Source organism: Tympanuchus pallidicinctus, unplaced genomic scaffold, assembly GCF_026119805.1.
Source record: "Tympanuchus pallidicinctus isolate F22 unplaced genomic scaffold, pur_lepc_1.0 scaffold22, whole genome shotgun sequence".
Taxonomy (NCBI): Eukaryota; Metazoa; Chordata; class Aves; order Galliformes; family Phasianidae; genus Tympanuchus; species Tympanuchus pallidicinctus.
The window spans coordinates 42,179,627-42,199,499 of NW_026294739.1; the positions used below are offsets into that span (position 1 = coordinate 42,179,627).

The window sequence follows — 19,873 nt, forward strand, 5'->3', positions numbered from 1 at the left end:
AAGCTGTGGTTTTGACCTATTTGGTTGTTTTCAAAAAACCCCTGTCTGGCTGAAGACACCTCCCTCTTTCTCCTCTACAGCAGCAGCCCCAGGCTATCTACCTTTCATCCCTCCCCTGGGTGACAGTCCCGGAGGTGAGGAACAGGCGGCGTCCTCTGCTGGGAGCTGTGTCACTCTGCGCGGCAATGCTGTGTCGGTAATTTGCTCAGTGGCGCTGTGTATGCAGTGTCTGCCTGCCTGCTGTAGGACAGAACCCTGCTGCCCATCACACCCCTGGGGAGCCATGCTGTGCTGCTGGGAATACAGTGTGGTGATAAATGAAGAAGGGCCGATCTTGGGATTTAAAGTACTGCCTGAGGTTTCAGTGTGTCAGAGTGAAATATTGCTCTGCTCCAGCTCATGGCTGAAGGAATTTCCCCGAGCGCAGCTGTCAGGTCAGCCCATGGCTTCCTGTGCAAACCCAGAGCAGAAGACGGGAAGTCCAAGCCCAGCAGCTCCCCCGCAGTGGGCTGCTGCCCCTGAGAACGCTGACCACGAGCGGGGCCCAGGGGGCAGGAGTGGTGCCGTGGGCTTGGAGCAGCCTCACAGATGTAGCAGCACTGGAGGGAACACGGGGAGCTGCCAGATGGCACTTTGGGGTGACCCCACCTGAACAGGCTCAACCGTGAGTCGCTGGAAACCGAAGAAGTCATGCTGGCTGTGCTGGGTTTTGACTTGAAATGGCAGCCCTGCACTTTCAGGTGGGCACCGGCCTTGGGGCAGGACTCTATTCTGCATCCAGAAACCTCAGCTGGATGCTGCTGTGACAGCTGGTGAGGCCAGAACTTCAGAACCCTTTTCTTCTCACCACCGTATGAAGTGCTTAAAAAGAAAGTCTCTCAGGCTCTTTTAGTCAAAAGTATATGTTTATTTATAAAAGAGAATGGAAAAATAGACCAAAGTGCTTTTCTTTTTTTCCTCCTATAGAAGACAATACATATAGGCTGAATGTCCCAGACCTGAGTATGCGTGGTTTTGCAGCCCACAGCTGCAGATGCTGATCCCAATCTGATGCTGCATAGTGTGGAAATTTGGAAGTAGAAGGTCAGCAAGGGATTTTTCCACTGATGACTAAGGGACTTGACCACAGATCTCCAACTGATTTAAATTAGTCAAACTCCTTCACTGGCTTTAAAAGTTCAAACTCAGTCAAATCCAGAGAAGAAAAAAAAAATTACTTCATTTTACTGCAATTTTTTTACTTCAGGCCTTACAAATTGGATCCATTGCTGTGCCAAAGCCAAGTGGCCAGACTCAGCTGTGGGAAGCAGAGCACCTCATCACGCCCACTCACCCACCCTGCTGTGTTGGTCAGACTGAAGAAACCTTCTCCATCCCCATTCCAGTACTGCCTTGGATTCAGACGTGCAATGCCAGAGGTTCGTAGCTACATGTGAAGTTTCAGCTAAACTCAACAAGTGAGTCTGGGGCCCCTCAGTGCCTTGTGTGCCACATTGGTTTCCTGCTCTGAGGTATGTCTGAAAGGCAGAGCTGACCCTCTGAGGATGTCTCCTCAGTCCTGAAGCAGATTTTTCAACGGATAGCAAAAAGGGAAAAAAACCCACAATTTTGTCACACGAGGAGAAGACCTTTTGCCAGAGCAGCTTCCTCTCCAGGCACCTACAACTTCCCCAAGCAAGTGGTTTCCCTCACCCTACACACCTCTTGATCTTAATGTTGTCCAGATCTTGACATTTTCTGCTGCGGTTTCCCCCAGGTTGTGAAACAGATACAGTACTGAGACTTGCTGCGAAACTTCAGGAAACCATTTTAGCTGGGGGCTCTGCAACCTGAAGCTCTGCAACCCGCAGTGCTCAGACAGGAGCTTCCCATTCTGCATTAAAAATAATCCACGTATCTGCCTCTGCAAGTGTGTGGAGCCCTGGAAAGTGCTGCTGCAAGCGGTCAATTGGCATTTGCTCTTAATTTGACTTGCTGTGAAAAACTGGAAGTGAATTTTATTATTTCTTTTCAATCTGGCTCACGGTTTTGCAGCGGTTCCAATCACTAACACCAAAGCCCTGTCCTTTTTGCGTCTGCTCGCCCATAGGCAGCTGCAGCTTGTGAGAACTAAAGCCGGCAGAAAGCACCTTCCCTGCCCCGCTTCGACTGATCAGCTGGGATGATCACAGTCTTTTTCAGCATGTTAAAATCTATGGTGTATTCCTCACCATCATCCAAGAGGCCCAAGGCCGGCCTTTGGATGGCTCCGTCCTGCAGGGCAAGTTTGATGCTTTCCTTTGTTCCCATTTTACACCTGAGTGTCTCCCTCTGTTTACCTTCTGAGCAACCTCATGTGAAAGTCTGCGCACTTTGACTTCAACTCTCTCTCGCTGCCCAGCTGTAGCTCCACTGTGCCAAAACAACTCGCTCAAATCCTCCTTTGGATGCGTTTTTATTCCTTCTGGCAGACTGAAAGGAGCCTCCTTCAAATCTGAAACACTGCTAAAAACCACAGAAACGGTCTGCACCACAACAAAAGCCCTCTTGGATCCTGCCCTGGACGCATGTTTTGGCCTCGTTTCATGCTGTTTATTTTTTGTCTCTCATTTCATTTTTTACACAGAACTGACAACTATCTTCATTTGCTTTTAATAGCGCTTGCTGGTTTGATGCATGTTTGATGGCCTCCCCCAGCAGCATTTTTTTCAGGCGTATCTACACATAGGGAAGAGCTGCCAAGGGATGCAGCCCAGTCCAGCTGCAGCTTTGCTCTCAGCCCATCTCACACACTAGATTCAGCTGATCAGTGTAAGGAGCACTAAGGGGCTCACCTGCATGTCTTGGCACCTGAGTAGGGGCAGTGTGCAACAGCTTTGCCCAGGAAAAGAAGAAAGCCAGCATCCAGCACTGAGTGTCTGCTTTCCAGCAAGTATCCCCAACCTGTAATTCTTCCTCTGGTTTCACTCACTGCATTGCTATCAGAGGTAAAGACTCTGATTTCTTCCATAAACCTCTGCTAATGTTTTTTGTTGCGAGTGCTTCTTCCTGTCCTGTGTGCTGCAAGTCCCCTTGTCCTGGCATGCTGGTGCACAACAGCTGTAAAATCTTCTGGATAAAACAGGCCCAAGTAAGTCTGGAGTCATGCCCTAACCACGTGTCAATTCAATGCAAAGGACACTGGGTTCTCACATCCTATAATTCGTCTATTTCCTCACAAGGCATCTGTGAAAATTGCCTCTATCTGTGTTTGTGCCAAATGACACAGAAAAAAAACAACTCTTTTAGCAGGCAGGAGTCTGCTTGAGACCAGAATCAAATGTGCATTGCACATAATATACAACTACTGGTACCTGATTTCTGAAAAGAAGGAGCCAGGAGCTCCAGCACTTAATGGCACGTTAGGGAGGGAATCTGTGAGTAAGAGGAGACACACAGGCCAATTGCTAGCAGAGGAATAAAACGCACAAGGTTTGCATTATAAAAAAAAAAAAAAAAGAAAAAAGCATTCATGCTCAGTGCTCCATAATAACAGCAAAGAGAGTTTTTGTACTTAAAGTCGATGCCAAAGAATGAGCTTTTCTCATTTTGAGTGCTAAGAGATGATATAAAAGCTTTTATACACCAATAAGCCACTGCCTTATAATGGTATGAACACTGAGCAATGAATACCGGTAGGCTGAGAACTTAGAAATATTCACTACCAATGAGGCAGCACACCGTGCATAGGTCGTGTTTTCTGAAAAGCCATTTGCTGCAAAATAAAGAGCAAACACTGTTGCTCTTACAGCAACTTTCAAGTTTCTGACTTTTTTTTTTAGAACCATTGGCCAGGTGGGCTGCTGCCAGAGTTCCCCAGCCAGGGAAAGCTAAATGCTCCCAAGTACAGTCCCACTGCAGCCCAAACTAACAAAGACCAGCATCACTGTGCTGGTCCCAAAAGGAAACGTGGCAGAGATACTCATTTTCTTTTGGGGAGAGCGCTGGTACTGCTGGAAGGGAGAGGACAGGACACAGAAAACATTCTTCTCTGTCTGACTTAACTTCCAAGACCACCAGCTGTTCCTGCCCATGGATGGGAAGGTCAAAAAGGAAGTGAATTAACACCTAAGTAAAAAAGTATCAGTAAAAAATAAGGAATATGTCAAAACTGGTTGTTGTGCTTCATGGGACCTGTGCTGTGCTAGAAACTTGTTGCTCTGTGCTTTGGTATAGGTAAAGGTATAAGCTCTGCTCTGTCGCAGCCTGCATCAACACACCAAGAGACAGCAGGCCCATCCCACTGGAACTGAAAGCAGGAATCAGCCCTGAGTTTTGGGTACTTTCTCTTGTAAGCAATATTTTGCCCTCAAAAGCAAGGCAGGTAGGTCCAGGCATGGGATCTGATGCCCAAGTGTCACACAGCAACAACACTGCTGTCATTGGAAAGGCTCTGTGCAGATCCTGACACATCCCTGGTGAACTCAGCAGGCCAAGGACAGGTTGAGCGAAGGCACTGGCAGCCAGCTGGTTGGAGAGGCTTGCTCGGCGGGGTCTGGCTGGTATTTGATGCTGCAATGCACCATACAGCAGCAGGTTCAATCAGTGACCTATAGGCAATTTGCTGACTCTAAGGCTGTATATTATTCTTGCAGCACTGTGTTTTTCCTTTCACAAACTCCTCCAGGCTGGGAGAAGTGCTAGACATGAGGCAGTCAATACATACAGTCAGTACACCATAGTCCTGAAAGAGCTCTGAATTTGTGCTTATCCACACTGTTTGTTCAGTGCCTGAAGTCTTCTACAGCAGCAATCTTGTGCCCTGTGGAAGATGATGACTGCCTTTGGTAAAGGCAGTGGCACATGGTAAGATGTGGGAAGGAACTACACCGGGGTAGAGCAGGACAGGTGTACTTGCTGCAGATGGTCCTCATTTGAAGAACAAAGAAAACATTATAAACTTGACTTTTCCGTTGTCTTTACATAGTTTCAAGCCTGAAGGCATACATGTCAATATGAGACAATATACTGCAGTTCTCCAGGTAATGGCCCCTGGGTCACATCTGAGAAACACTGGCTTTGCTTCCCAGGGGAATTCTCTGAGATGCCTTCCTTGCTTTTCACGTCTTCCCACCTTCCCCAGGGCTCATTAACTTGCCTGGCTGCTTCTCTGTGACATTTCAGTCCTGAAGGAAGTCAGCCTGTCTTAGTGGTTCACAGGAAAGTAACATCAACTTCTGGAAACAGAAAGAAATAAGGAACATCAGAGCCCCATGTTGGCTTCTGGGAGCACAGAAACTGCCCAGGGCACTCCCTTCAGCACATAAACCTGCAGTGATTTTCAAGGCATTACATTCCCAGACGCTGGCAGCAGTCTCATACACTAACTAAAGCAAGAAAGCCCTCAGCAATGCCACCACCCTTTGGGCTCTAGGAGTCATCCTCATTGGAATGGAGGCCCAAGAGCTCCTCAGACAAGCTGGTGAGACCATTTTCTTCCAGGGCTGCAATCAGTCGTGCTATCGTTGCCTTCTTCCCCTCCGACTGGATAAATCGAAGAAGCATCTGATAGGCTTGTTCATAAAGTCCGTCTCTGTCATATTCGTGGGCCAGGTTATCAATGACAGGATCTCGCAGGGCCCGGCAGTTCTTCTGCAAGGAGCGACCCACTTGCTTCCACTTCTTGGACACAAGCTTGGCAAATTTCTGGTGGTCATCTGGTGTGAGCGTTCTGTTGTCTGAAAGGAACAGAGGGCAGATTAAACATAGGGTTTCATGGCTGATGTGATGTAGGCACGGTTTGGTCAGTGTTCTGTGGAGCTGGGAGGCTGTTCAGAACTCACAGTGCATTGTTAGGAGCTGTGCTGCTGCTCTGCTTGTCTGCTGGTATCTTAACACCTGGCCAGCACTGCGCTGGGAGCAGAAGCGCAAGAGCAGTGAGGCTAAAGGGACTGGTTTGCTGCGGGCAGGGCTTGTGCACTCTGACACAATCCTCTAATGCTGGAAAGAGAAAATCAACTGAGCAGCACCGATGGCTTGGGTGGCACTTACCCATTCCCAGCTGTCTGCTCTGGCATTTCTGGGATTCTGTCAGGCTCATTCCCCTTCCAAAATCCTTCCTTGACATCAAGGTACCTGGGCTTGCCCCTACCTAACATGTTTTTATTTTCCTATTTTTCCTGGGGTTTGCCAGAGCTCAATTTTCTTTGACAGACATCCTCTTTGTTTCCGCCTTTCAAAAGCAACTCAGACCAAGCCCCCTGCTCCCTGGCTACACATCCTTAAAGTACTGAAATGCAGACAGGAGCTCTCTCCTCAGCTGTTCAGCACTGGGGACTGTTCACACACCTTAGGCACACTTGGAAAGGACCAGGCTGATCTCAAACTAAAACTGCTACACAGGACCACCTGAAAGCTTTCTGCAGCAGACATCTGTAACAGACACTGTACCGCAGGGTGCCTGGACTAAGCAGGTCAGCACAGGACAAAAATAAGCCGAGGCCTGATCTGAAGGAGTGTGACAGTATCTTAATACTATTGCAACTCCTTCTCCATGGGATGCTGGGAGATCCTTAGTTTACCCCAGGTACACTCCACCACATGGTGGCATTAATGCTCCCTTCTGGCCTTTGAGATTCTCTGGCTCAGTTCTCATTACTCACCAAACTGCTGTCCCTGAAAAAGAAATGTGACTTGTGGGGAAGGGGAGCTGCCTTGAGAAGGTAGAGAAGGGGAGTTCAGTGACATGCAGTCCTTGGAAGGCATGTTGTTGTTGATGTTCTGGTGAAGAATCAGGCTTTTGAGCCGTTCCTCCAGCTCTGTGATCTCCTCGTCCCGCAGGCGGTCAGGCTGTAATGCAAACAGCATTGATGATTTATGCCAGTTTCACCATCTCACAAAGCTGTAGGTATTTAGCTGGAGGGCAGGTTTTCAGTGTGGCTTAAGATCACGGTGTTGAGAGCGAAGCAATGAGATTGCTATAGCTGGTATTGTGAATTGGACAGATGGTCTAATGGAGTTCTGGCATAAGTCTGCGCATTTCTACCTGCAGTGTGATCTGAAATGGGCAGTGCCCCCCCCCGGTCTGTCACATGCATCAGTGACTACTTACAAGCTGCACAGAATTGCTCCTAGTCCACATTTATTTTCAGAAGCCTACTGCAAGAATTAAGGCAGCAGAGCTTCTCTGATTTACTCCACATGAGAGGCAGACCCACAAAATAGGGTGAGCTGATCTAACAGCTCATGGCCAGCAAAGCAGGCAGCTCCTGCTACTCTCCTTCTCCCTGCCTTCCCCTCCTATACTTAAGTGATGTTCCTAGTGCTTCTGCAACCTCTCAAGCCTTACTGAGATAAAACCAATCTGATATCAAAAGAGAAAGTAAGGAGAAAGAGGATAAGGAAATAATGCAGAGCATGTGTGAGCAGTCAAACTCCATGGTGCTCTGACTCAGTTTAGCGCTTACGCTTGCATACAGCAGGTTGGCACCCAGCACTGCCCTCAGCCGGCCACTGATCTTTCTGGCTGCTGCGCTGGTAGGCAGAGGTCAGGCTGAGTCAATTCTGGGGAACAGACAATAAACCATTTCTCTTGTCCAGTCAGCTAATTCAGCAGAGGGAGGGAGCAGCAAGCAGAAGTTAAAAGGATGCCTGTTATCACATGTTTGGTCCCGGGTGAATGGTTTGCATTTCATCTCTGCACTTGCAGAAAAGCAACCTGTCAGAACACGCTCTCGTGCCTAATCTTCCAGTGGAGGCAGAGACTGCCTGATCCTAAGGACTGCTGCGAGGGAAGCAAAGCTGTCAGATACTGGTAGTTCCAGGTGGGAAAAAAACAAGGAGAGGAAAAAGGCAATAAGCTTAATCACAGCAAGTGCTTTGGTTTTGTGGTAAGATGACAAGATCCCACTGTTAGAATCACAGAATCATAGAATCACAAGGTTGGAAAGAACTTACAAGATCATCCAGTCCGACTGCCCTCCCATCACCATTGCCACCACTAGCACTAAACCAGATCTCGCAGCTCCCCATCCAGGTGCCTCTTGAGCACTGCCAGGGACGGCGACGCCACCACCTCCCTGGCAGCCATTCCAGTGCCTGACCACCCTTTGAGAGAAAAAGTTTCTCCTCATGTCCAAACTAAACCTCTTCTGGTACAACTTGTGGCCATTTCCTCGGGTCCTGCTCGTTGCCTGGGAGAACAGGCCAAAACCCCTCCTCATCACAGCCTCCCTTCAGGAGGTTGCAGAGTGCAATGAGGTCTCCCCTGAGCTCCTCTTCTCCACTCTGAACATTCCCAGCTCCCTCAGCCGCTCCTCATAAGCCCTGTGCTCCAGACTCCTCACCAGTTTCGTTGCCCTTCTCTGCACACACTCCAGGGCCTCAATGTCTTTCTTGCAGTGAGGGGCCCAAAACTGAACACAGCACTCGAGGTGCGACCTCACCAGAGCTGAGTACAGGGGATGCTCACCTCCCTGTTCCTGCTGGCCGCACCATTTCCAATGCAGGCCAGGATGCCATTGGCCCTCTTGGCCACCTGGGCACACTGCTGGCTCGTGTTCAGCCAAGCACCAACCAACACCCCCAGGTCCCTTCCTCTTCACACTCATCCAGCCACTCATCCCCAGGCCTGCAGCGCTGCATGGGGTTGTTGTGGCCAAAGTGCAGGACCCCGCACTTGGCCTTGTTAAACCTCATCCCATTCACCTCAGCCCAGCGATCCAGCTTATCTAGATTGCTCCCTACCCTCAGGCAGATCCACACCACCTCCCAGCTTGGTGTCATCTGCAAACTTACTGAGGGTGAACTCAATCCCTTAACCTAGGTCATCAATACAGATATTAAACAAGATGGGCCCCAGTACTGGCCCTTGTTCTTGCTAGCAGGATTAGCCAGAGCCAAAGTGTGAGATGAGATGGATACAGATGGACACCAGATATCATCCTTGAGAGAGGCATTGATGTCAGAACAGCAGCCTGCTGGCAGCAGATGCTGCGTGTCCCCACTCTGTCACAAGCTGTTGGTGCAGTGTGTGATGTTTTTGCTCATGCTCATGTTACCATTGCTAGGGTTGAGATGTGCAAGGCAGGGGAGAAAGGTAGCTCTATAGTCCTTGAGAAAAGTACCCAGATCTTTTCTGGGGAGAGGGAGAGGGAGGGCAGAGCTGTTCTCCATATTACAGTTGAGAGCTGAAGGAAGGAGAAGTTGGCAGCCCAGCGCACAGCAGCAGAGCAGAATTTGCACCCGCTTTGCATCCTGTGTTACTGCTTGGCTTCCCTCCCTCTCCCATTCACCTTTTCTCTGTATATGCACTCCAGGCAGCGATCCTCATCCTTCAGCATGTTGTCCAGGTGCTCATTGCCAGCCTTCAGCTCCATTTCTAGAGGCACCGTGGTCATGGCCAAGGAGAGCTGGAGGTGGTTCTGGAGGGACTTCTGGAGCAATCCTTCCCGGTAACTCTGCAGGAAGCGGCGGCAGTTCTCCTGCTTGCAGAATTTGAGCTGGACTATCAGGTGTGGGTGGCTGCAGTGCACTTTGAGCATGTCCACACCATTCACGCTGCCGGTGGAGTCTGGCAGGGAGAAGTGAGCAGAGTCACTATCCAGGCACGAGACAGACAACCCAGACCCACTCCCATCCACCACCAAGCCTGCAATGGAGTAGCTTTTGAATCGTCTTCTCTCTGTGATAAAGTCCTCTGGGATGAAAAGCCTGTATATAAAACCAAGAGGAAAGGATTAGGTTTCGCTGCCCTGTGACCATGAATCCCTGCAGTGTGGCATCCAGAGGAAGCTGTTCTGTACTACAGCCCAGGTAACTTCCCAAAGCAGCTCAGTGGGGGAGGTTTTAAGTTCAAGGTTCCACTTCTAGGGCAGAAATGGTTAGATTAAAACAGTACACAACAGAGATACACATTTTATACACAAAAATGCACAGTTCAGTTCAGTTCTGAGCCAGATTTCTGTCCCCATCACTGGACTTTCAGGCAGTGGTAAAGGTCCTGGAAGGAGACCTAGCATTTCTTCCCCAGCCCTGTGCCCACAGGTAGCTTCTGGCTTGATGCCTTCAGTGCATCTCGCAAATGGCAAATGACAGACCCAGCTACATGACAGACCCACCCACAAGAATTTTGGCTGTCAGAGTGGACACCTTTAAATTTCTTTGCACAAAGAGTGAATTCACTGTAAAATGTCAGCAAGGACAAGGCAAGGATGTGCCTTCTGAAGTCAGTGTGGATGGAGCCTGAGAGACATGGACAACAGATGGAGATCAGGCATTAATCCTTCCTTCTCCCAGCAGAGCTTAAATTCGATTAGCTGTGCACACTGACCGTGTCTTCTATGCTCTCTCTTGCAGCACTGGCCTGTGGAAGGCTGGCTGCACTGCCTGCACAGAGCAGTGTGGATGAATCTGCTCAGACTGCCGTTGTGTCAATGATTTCTAAACCATGGCATTATTTAAACGTGCCCAGAGGAATACTTAAGGCAAAGCAGACCTGCGTGTTCTGCAATAGTGAGGACAAATGACCTAGCATTTGAAAATCTGTGCTAACAGTGGTACTACAGGGTTTACAGACTGCTGGTTGCATTAGAAGCTTTAGTTTGGTCTAGATGCATAACTTGGACTATGTACTTAGGAGAAGCATTTTAATTCTGTTCAGGATTGCTGATCAGAAACGCCCTTTTATTTTTATTACTTCCTTCATGCTTTGTGTTTTGTATGTGCTAATTAAACAAAAGCTTGCATAACTGGGCAAGAGGGCTGGGGTAGGGAAAAGCTGTACAGACATGAAACCTTTCTGAATGGCATACAAGGCAGCCACTTCAAAAGCAGCTTCTTTCTGAAACTTCTGACAGCTTCAGATTCCATGTCCTTTTTAGGTACGAATGAGCATGGTAGCATTTAGCCTTACTGAGAGCTTTCCTCTAAACGTGTGAGCAGATGCACATTCCAGTGAAAAAAAGCAGGCAGAAATTGAGCCTAACTGGACAACTCTGTTGGGCTTCCTGCTGTTTCACGTCTTTAGATATGGAACTGGCCTGCACTGGAGCAGCACTCAGCCAGCTTTGCTAAACTGATGACTGCCAGAAGAAATACATGATAATTGCATAAACTCAGTTAAACACTATGACCTCAGTTGTATGATAGGTAAAGAGCACTGTGTGATAGCTGTTCTAGGTAAATATGATAAATTCTTCAAATTACTATGAGTCTAAAGTCAGCTTGGTGCAAAGGTAGGAAGAGAAACATACTTTTATGGCTATCTGTATCTCAACACCTTTTTTTGATGTAAATAGGCTTAAGTACAACTGAGGCTAATGTAATTCTGCCTGTTAAAGTCAGAAAATAGCTTCTGTTGGCCATCACTCTTTTAAAAAATAGCCTTCAAAAAAAGGAAATCATGTTTCTGCAGCAGAAATCAAGCATTTTTCATACCAACTGCAATCCTCCTACATGACTGTGTTTAAGTAAACATTCATAAAATAGGATCATTCATGAGACAGCTCAAATTGAAAGGAAGCCCAGGAAGTCGCTAGCCCATCCTCCTTTGCAAAACAGTCAGTTCTGAGGTCAGACCAAGTTTCTGAGGGCTTTATCCATGCCAGGACAGAGAACATACAACTGTGTTCCCAGAGGAAAATGTCTGACCTGTCATCCAATGTCTACTTAGTTTCCATTTATGCCTGCTGTCTCTCATTTCCCATACCACCATCTGAGTGCATCCTTCTCTCCCTGCTAGCCTCCCTGTAGGTACCGGCAGGCTGGTGGTGGGCTCCCCAAATCCTTCTCTTCTCCAGGGTGAACAGGCCTGGCTCCTCAGCATCTCCTTTCCAAGCATCTTGTTGGCCCCCTGCTGAACTCATTCCACGTTATCAACATCTTTCTTGTACTGCAGGACCCTAAACTGGGTGCAGTATTCTAGATGTGGTCTAATGCGTGCTAAGCAGAGGGAGATAATCATTTCCCTTGATACACTGTATTTCTGGGTTGCCAGACTTCACCTTTAGCTTGCTATGTACCAAGACCCTCAGGTCCTTTTCAACACAGCTGCTCTCCAGCCAGTCCATCCCCAGCCTGTTCTGCCACTGGGTTCCTCCTTCTCAAAGACAGATTGCTTTGCTACTACTGAACTTCATAGGATCCCTGTTTGCCCATGCCTTCTCCAGGTCTCTCTGGATGGCAGCCCTGTCCTTGAGCATACACTGGAGTGCAGGATCATCTGCAAGCCTGATGAGTCATAGTCTGAAGAGAGATGCCAGCCTTTCTGAGTAACAGGGCCTTCCTTTCTGACTTGGCAGCCTCAGCAGACAACAGATGCTTCTGAGCATGAACACAGACACTAAACCCCACAGTACTGATCATAGAATGGCTTAGTGTGGAAGGGATCTGCTGGCTCATGTCCTGCTTTTCATCTACCAGGACCTCCACATCCTTCTCTTCAGGGCTGCTCTCAATGAGTTCTTCTCTCAGTCTGCACATATATGCCTGCAATTGCCCCAGCCAAGTGCAACATCTTGCGCTTGGCCTTGCTGAACCCTTTTAGGTTCTCTAATGCCCTCTTGAGCCTGCCCAGGTCCCTTTGGATGGCATCCCTTCCTTCCATTATCATAGAAACATAGAATCACAGAATTGCAAGGTTGGAAACGACCTGCAAGATCATCCAGTCCAACCACCCTCCCTTTGCTATTAGTACCACAAGCTACGAAACCACATCTCGTAGCTCCTCATCCAGGCGCCTCTTGAGCACTGCCAGAGACGGCGACGCCACCACCTCCCTGTGCAGCCATTCCAGTGCCTGACCACTCTCTGAGAGAAGAAGTTTCTCCTAAGGTTCAACCTAAACCTCCTCTGGTACAACTTCTGGCCGTTTCCTCAGCTCCTACTATTTGCATGGGAGAAGAGGCCAGACCCTTTTTCATCACAACCTCCCTTCAGGAAGTTGTAAAGTGCAATGAGTGCAGTTATGTCAGATGCCCCACTCAGCTTGGTGTTATCTCCAAACTTGCTGAGGGTACACTCAGTCCCACTATCTATGTCATTGATAAAGATGATGAAGAGCACCAGACCCAAGACAGACCACTAGGGAACACCACTTGCGACCAGCCTCCAGCACATAGAGCCGTTGACCAGAACCTCTGGCTGTGGCCAGCCAAGCAATTCCTTATCCACAGAACAGCCAAGCCTTCAAATCCATCTCTCTCCAATTTAGAGATAAGGATGCAGTGTGGGACTATGTCAAAAGCCTTGCACAAGTCCAGGTAGGTGACATCAGTTGCCCTTCCTTTGTCCACTGATGTTGTCACTCCACTATAGAAGGCCACCAAACTCTTCAGGCACGACCTGCACTTAGGGAAGCCACACTGGCTGTCTTGGATCACCTCATCCAGCACGTGCCTTAACAAGTCTTCCAAGAGGATTTGTTCTATCATCTTCCCAGGCACAGAGATGAGGCTCACTGCCTTGTAGTTCTCCAGGTCTTCCTTTCTCCCTTTCTTAAAAATGGGAGTAATGTTTCCCTTTTTCCAGTTACCGTGGACTTTGGACAGCTGTGACTTTTCATATATGATGGAGAGCAGCTTGGCAACCACAGCAGCCAGGTCCTTCAGAACCCTGGAATGCATATTGTCTGGCCACAAACTTGTACACATTCAGCCTTGTGAGGTAGTCTCCGACTTGCTCTGCTCCTACAGTTGGAGCGATTTTGCTCCGCTGACGCCCACCTAGAAGTTCAGTGACACAAGAGGTGAAAGAAGCCTGACTGGCAGTGACGGCTGAGGCGAAGAACTTGTTAAGTACCTCAGCCTTTTCCATGTCTGAGGAGGCCAGTTCTCCATTCTCCTTTATCAGAGGGGGTAAACAGTCCTTCATCCATCCCTTCCACTCAATGTATCTGGAGAATCCCTTGTTTTTCACGTCCCTTGCCAAGTTTAATTCCACCTGTGTCTGATCCCATCCCTTCACATCCAGACAGCATCGCTACACTCCTCCCAGTCCACCCATCCCTGCTTCCAGAGCTTGTACTTTTCCTTCTTTTCCCTCAGTCACAAGGAGGTTGGACACGGTGGCTATAGAGCAGGTCAGCAGCATGCTGAGCCAGGCAGCCAGCTGCTGCAGTCTGATGGCTGTGGTCAGTTTAAGTCCTGCAACGGCCCCAGCCTGCAAATCCAACTCAAGTTGGATTATTAGTCCAAGAGATGGACTAGATTGCATGAAATTACAGTCATCCTATCCATTAGCTGTGTCTTGGGTTTGCAGAGTAAGCACCAGAATTCCTTACCCTTGAGGGAGGGATTAAAGAAAGGCTTGGCATTGCTATGTGAAGAGATACCAATATATTTCAGTTTGCCAATATATCAGAGAGGATGGGTACCTGCTAATGCCAGCTTCAGTGCCTTGAACACGCAGGGCTTCTTCTGGGCGCTTTCATAGAGATTTGGCAGAATGATAGTCTTGCATGTTGACTGGAGGAAGAGGTAAGCACTGCCGATCCAAGGAGCCGAGCTACCTGCCATCTTCAGCACCTACAAAGTCACACAGGTCAGCTGAGAAACCACAGAATAAATGGCCTGACATGGGGAGAACACAAGCATGACAAGATTACGCGGATTTGCCTTGTTTTTTGAAGGAGGTGGTGGTGCTGCTGAAGCAAGCACACCCTCTAAGGAGTTCAGTGTTATTTCGTAAAGAACAGCACAATGCAACCTGGTGACCCAAAAACTTGGCAGCTCACAAAGTTCTGCATTCATTCTCCACTGGATTCCATTTATTTATAGTCCAAAAATACTCCATGGCCTCATTTCTCCCCAGCACAGTAAGATTACAACCAAGATGTACTCTGGGATTGTAGATTGCAAACTGAAATTTGATTTATCTAAAACTTTACAGCAAGAAGGTGTATCAGATCATTCTGACCTCATCTGCAGCACCAGTAACCCCCATGGCCATTGCAAAGGCCTTGTTCTCTGTTTACAAAGCTGTTGGGAAGCGTGCATGCGCTCCAGAGAATCCAAAGCTGACAACTCAGCAAAAAAAACTGTGGTGCAAGGCCTCCAAAATCCTGAAAGCCACAGCACAGCACGAGAAGAGATGCACAGAGGCTGATGCAAACCGTAACCACAGCAGGATCCCGTGTAGGAACCACATGATACACACTGTAGAGCTGTTGGCACACACAGTGCAAATGCACAGCAGCCTTACAAGCCTCTCACACAGGCTGGGAACCTCATGAGGGTCAGCCAGGGACTCATAACCTGCTCCTAAGAAAGCAGAGCAGAGTAAAGCCCAGCAGTGCTGCCTTTACCCTGCTGCTGTCACTATGGACTTCGACCAGTCCTGGGGCCATAGGTATTGGAAGGGGGACGGAATCAGTCTGGTCAGACAAACCCTTCGTGTGATTCAATGGGCGTGTAGGACTCTTGGCTCTGCACTGGTTTGCTCTTGGGGATAACTCTTCACTTTAGGTCCTAGCTCTTTTATGATTCCTTTATAGGACAGCGCGTCCATCTCTCCATTCTCACTGTGCCTCGCTGGCCAGCTAATACAATCATAGGATGGTTTGAGTGGGAAGGGACCCTGAAGGCCATCTGCTCACACCGAGCAGGGACACCCACAGCTCCATCGACCTTGGCTGTCTGTAGGGATGGGGGGCAGCACCAGCTCTGTGTGCAGTCTGTGCCTCACCGCCCTGAGTGCGAACAACTTCTTCCTTAGCTCTGATCCGAATCTCCCCTCTTATCCGAATCCCCCCTCTTTTAGTCTGCGGCCATTTCCCCTGTCCTATCACAACAGAGTCTGCTGAACCGCTGCCCCCCCCACAAACCCACCGGCTCGCCACCGGCGTCCGCCCCTCCCGCCCTCCCCCCCCGCTACCCCGGCGCCTCGGGGCGGCCCTTACCTCCCGCCGCCACCGCCGCCGCCGCCGCCGCCCGGCCTCGGCGCCGCCGCTTCCGCCTCTGCGCGGCTGCGACGGACGCAGGGAGGCGCCGCCCGCAGGGAGTGAGCGGGGAGCCCTGGTTGCGTTGCGGGCGGTGCGCCGCGCTCGGCCGCCTCGAGCCCCGGTGCGAGCCGCTCGGGGCGGGCGGATGGAGCGCGGATAGGGGTGAGGGCTTCGTCGGCAGAGGAAACAGCGACAACAACCAGCGGGCTCCCAGGAAGGAAGCGGGGCTGAGTTCCTCGTTGGGGGAGGGGATGGGGAAGAGCTGCTGTCACTGCGAGGGTGGCAGACATGCTGCGCTGCCGCGTCGCACGCTGAAAGGCAATGAGTCACGCTTCAAAGCGGCGGATTCTTGGAAAAAAAACGCGTCCTTCTGCTCCGCTTTGAGCTGTGCTGTTTTGCGTCGCAGCGCTCCGGCATCGGGCAGAAGCCGCGGGAGTGAAGCATTGCTTTGGCTCCGTGGCCCGGAGGCTGTCCCCTGTCTGGGACGCGGCCGTCCCCAGTGCTGTCCCAGGAACGGGGATGCTTGCAAGGCTGCGCGGCTCTGCCGTTTAAAAATCTCGCGATAGGGATTGAGAAGCTGTCTCGTGTCGGTGATTTTATGCGGTGGTTTTAATCTATGCAAAATAAATCTAGAAAAGTGGATGAAAAATACCTTTCCATTCAGAGCTTATCAATCTCAGCCTTTGTCCCAGTGCTCATAACTCACACAGAAGGTCAAGCAAAATGTGCTTTCCCGCTTCTAAGTCAGACTTGTGTAAATGGGGCTTATAATGAGTGGATTAAGAGTAATAAAACATTTCTGTCAGGCCGCCACGTCTTCTTACAGGCAAGGGTCACTGCAATAAAGCTGCCCCATTCTGCTGTGGGCCTTTTGTTTCACAGTCGGTACAAAAATGGATGTGTGGGGCTGTTTTCTGTGTAGAGCTTCTGCTTGCAAAGAGGTTTTTTTCCACTCAGTTTGAGAAATCTATCTCAGCTTTTTGCATACCGGTGCAGCAGCACTAGAAAATTCTCTTGCATTTTTATTACTTACAGTAGCAAAGCCCTTGCTGCAGGAAAATGCACTTTTTTCCCCCAAAGCCTCGATCTGACATCTTTAATACTTGAAGAGTATTTCCCAGCTTCTAGGCTTGGTTGGAAATAGTGTGCAAACATTCGGCCAGTGGATTTCCTCTATTTTTGTGCTGAATTTCAAAATGTGGTGAAGTTTCAAGTTGAAAATAGTGCTGACCCCCTTTGTGACCCAGTTGCGTTGGTTTGACTTTGTATGTAAATGCTAAATATCTCCTTTTTTCTTTCTTTCCTTTTTTTTTTTTTTAAAAACAGGGTTGATTGAAAATTCCCTGCAGTTTTGGAAGTTTCCCCAATTTTTGAACCCAACTGAATCAGCAGCATGTTTGCTCCAGCCTCTGACCCGTGGAGCTGCATCCCAGAGGAAATCCTCATCCAAATTTTCTATTACCTTTCTCTTCGAGATAGATACACAGCCTTCCAGGTGTGCAAGCATTGGGCTGGGGCTGTTTCTTCCAGCTCCGTTTGGCATTTCACAGAGATCAGGTATGAGGAATGGGTTTCTGAAGCGTGAGCATCTCTGCAGGTGTAACAAGAGCATCACGTATCAGAGCGTGTTGAAGATGTGCAGCGCTGTGCTGTGACAGCTAATTGCTCTTAGCTGTGATTTGTGTGTGTGGCTACATTTCGTGACTAGCATTTCTTTATGTAACAGAGAAAATGGTGTTATGCAGTGTGGGCTTTTATGTTAACTGCTGATGATTTGGGTGCCACGGGAAGTATTACATTCTCAGGTAAGTCCCTTCAAGTTGCTCCTTGTATCACCAAGAGACAAAGTTATTGGGTTGTCCTCCTCATGGTGGCACTTACCTCCCCAGTGGTCTTTCTGGAGGCCGACTCCTCTCTCCCCCTCACTTGGTCAGAGTTTGGCCTTACAGGCATCTAGTGAGGAGAAATGTGTGTCATCTGTTGGTGTTTGCCAGAACACAGTAAAGGAGAGAATCTGCTCTGTGTTTGCTCGGTTTACCTTCCGCAGTGACTGACCTTTTGTTTTACCCTTCCAGCTGTGATTCAGAGGATGAGGAGGGCATGCTGCAGAGCCTGTGCCAGTTCCTCAGCCAAATCAAACACCTGAAGATTAGATTTGACCAATCCAAAGAGGTCAACCGCAGGAACGTGACGCGCATCTTGGATGTGCTGGCAAAGCAGAACCACAAGCTGCAGCAGCTGTGCATTGCATGCCATGGGGAGAACCCCTATTTCTACTCTGGCCAGGACATCCTGCGGAGCATACGGAATATGTGCAACACTAACACCCAGATAGATCTTCAGCATGTTGATTTTCGAAATATGCCCTTTACTCTCGATGGGGAGCTTGTTGAACTCCTAGCTGCCACCAACCCAAACTTGCAAAGTTTGTTCATCAACAACCGTACCCTGGTGTGCAATGTGGCACCGAACACTGTTAGGAAAGTTCTCAGTGTGTGTCCCAAACTCTCAGCCTTGGGGGTCTACTATGCCAGCCTGTCCGATGATGTATTTCTGGAGCTGCTCAAGCCAGAAAGAGCAGCTTTCACCCACTTAGACATTTTCTGTGAGCGCCTGGACAAATATATACCAGTCATCTCAGAAGAGCTGTGGGCTGCTGTCAGGCAAAAACATCCTCGACTCTGTGTAGACCTTGAATTCGATCATACGGTCCCTGGCTGCACGATACCACGGATCCTAAAGCAGAACATACCTGTGAGCACGCTGCAACTGAACACCTACAATTACATGGTAGATCAGATCAGGTTTGTCACCCAGAGCTACAGCAGTACTCTGAAGAAGCTGACGCTCCAAACCACATCCTCGGAGGACTTGAATTCCTCACTAGTAGAGCTGGCGAGGCACTGCCAGAAGCTGATGGAGATCCACTGCTACTGTGTGGTCAGCAAGGAGGTGGTGGAAGCGTTCCTCACGCACTGCCCCTGTCTGAAGCAATACACTCTCAAGGTCACCAAGGAACGGCACCCCTGGAAACCAATGGCAGTTCGGTGACCGGATCACCTGTTCAGCAGATGAAGCATTTGTTCTCAAATGTGATTGGTCAATGGCCATACAAAGAAATTGAATTACCTATTTCTAATTTTTTTTTAATGGAGTGGGGAGGACAAGTCTTTTCTCTTCGTTGTTTTCTCTATTTAGCAATAGTGGGAATGCCGTGTTCACCCTTTGTGAAGTTTTACAGGAAATCACACTGAAATTTAATTTTTATGTTATGTTTTAAGCATATCTCAAAGTCAAGCACACCGTGTCAGGCACCCAGCAACTATTTAGGCAGACACTTAAAGAAACAACAGCTTCAGTGCAGGTGTTCTGTGTCTATTGAGGTCCTTAGCCACATGGGTTCACCTATAGTGACAGGCAGTGGTCATCTGATGGAAAATGCCCTCCAAACTTGATATTTCTCATCTGGCAATTTCTGTGATGATGAGCTCTCCTGGTATCTAGCTATCAGGTAACCTCCACTTTGTAATGGTTTAAACAGGAGCTGAGTTATGTTAGAAAATGTAAGCAGGACGAAAAGCACTTAAGAAAGAGCACTGGTAAGGTCAGAAGAAAGACACAAAGCCTGCAAGTATCCTTCTCTGTCCTTTCTTTCTCAGAAATGCACATTTTCAGGTATTTGAATGCCTTTGGCAAAGACCTATGCTTTCACTGCATTGTTAATGTTTCTTAGGAGAATCAACAGTGTTTACAATTTTTCCTGTCTCAGTCAGCAGCAAATGGCAAAGGTATCTGCCTCTGAGTTAGGATGAGTGTGTTGTGTGGTTGTGCCAAGGATTCTGATGAGCTGTGATTTGAAGAGTAGATTCGGATTTTAAATGGTCCTGACATAAAGCTCCCTTTGCAAGCAAATATTTAGAGCAATCTAAAGGATTTTGAGTGATAACAATAAAGCATGTTTTCTCACAGTTACACATG

The 19,873-nt window shown here is 48.7% G+C and overlaps 2 protein-coding genes across 4 annotated transcripts; one reads left to right on the plus strand and one right to left on the minus strand.

The window, feature by feature from the left end:
* Window positions 1–944: 944 nt before the first annotated feature.
* On the minus strand, window positions 945–16,187 carry TRADD (TNFRSF1A associated via death domain). The gene is given in 6 exon segments (XM_052685333.1): window positions 945–5,696; window positions 6,621–6,807; window positions 9,252–9,529; window positions 14,330–14,480; window positions 15,854–16,011; window positions 16,014–16,187. Coding segments are annotated over 6 exon segments (1,254 nt in total). The 5' UTR covers window positions 16,186–16,187; the 3' UTR covers window positions 945–5,388.
* On the plus strand, window positions 15,912–19,863 carry FBXL8 (F-box and leucine rich repeat protein 8). Of its 3 annotated transcripts, XM_052685310.1 has the most exons (3): window positions 15,912–15,954; window positions 17,222–17,452; window positions 17,971–19,863. In XM_052685310.1, the coding sequence occupies exons 2-3, from the start codon at window positions 17,289–17,291 to the stop codon at window positions 18,944–18,946; spliced, it is 1,140 nt and encodes a 379-aa protein (XP_052541270.1). In that variant the 5' UTR covers window positions 15,912–15,954; window positions 17,222–17,288; the 3' UTR covers window positions 18,947–19,863. The 3 variants fall into 3 exon arrangements, with proteins under 3 accessions (XP_052541270.1, XP_052541269.1, XP_052541271.1); XM_052685309.1 differs by lacking the exon at window positions 15,912–15,954 and having other exon boundaries at window positions 16,334–17,452; XM_052685311.1 differs by lacking the exons at window positions 15,912–15,954; window positions 17,222–17,452 and adding an exon at window positions 17,494–17,700.
* Window positions 19,864–19,873: the final 10 nt, after the last annotated feature.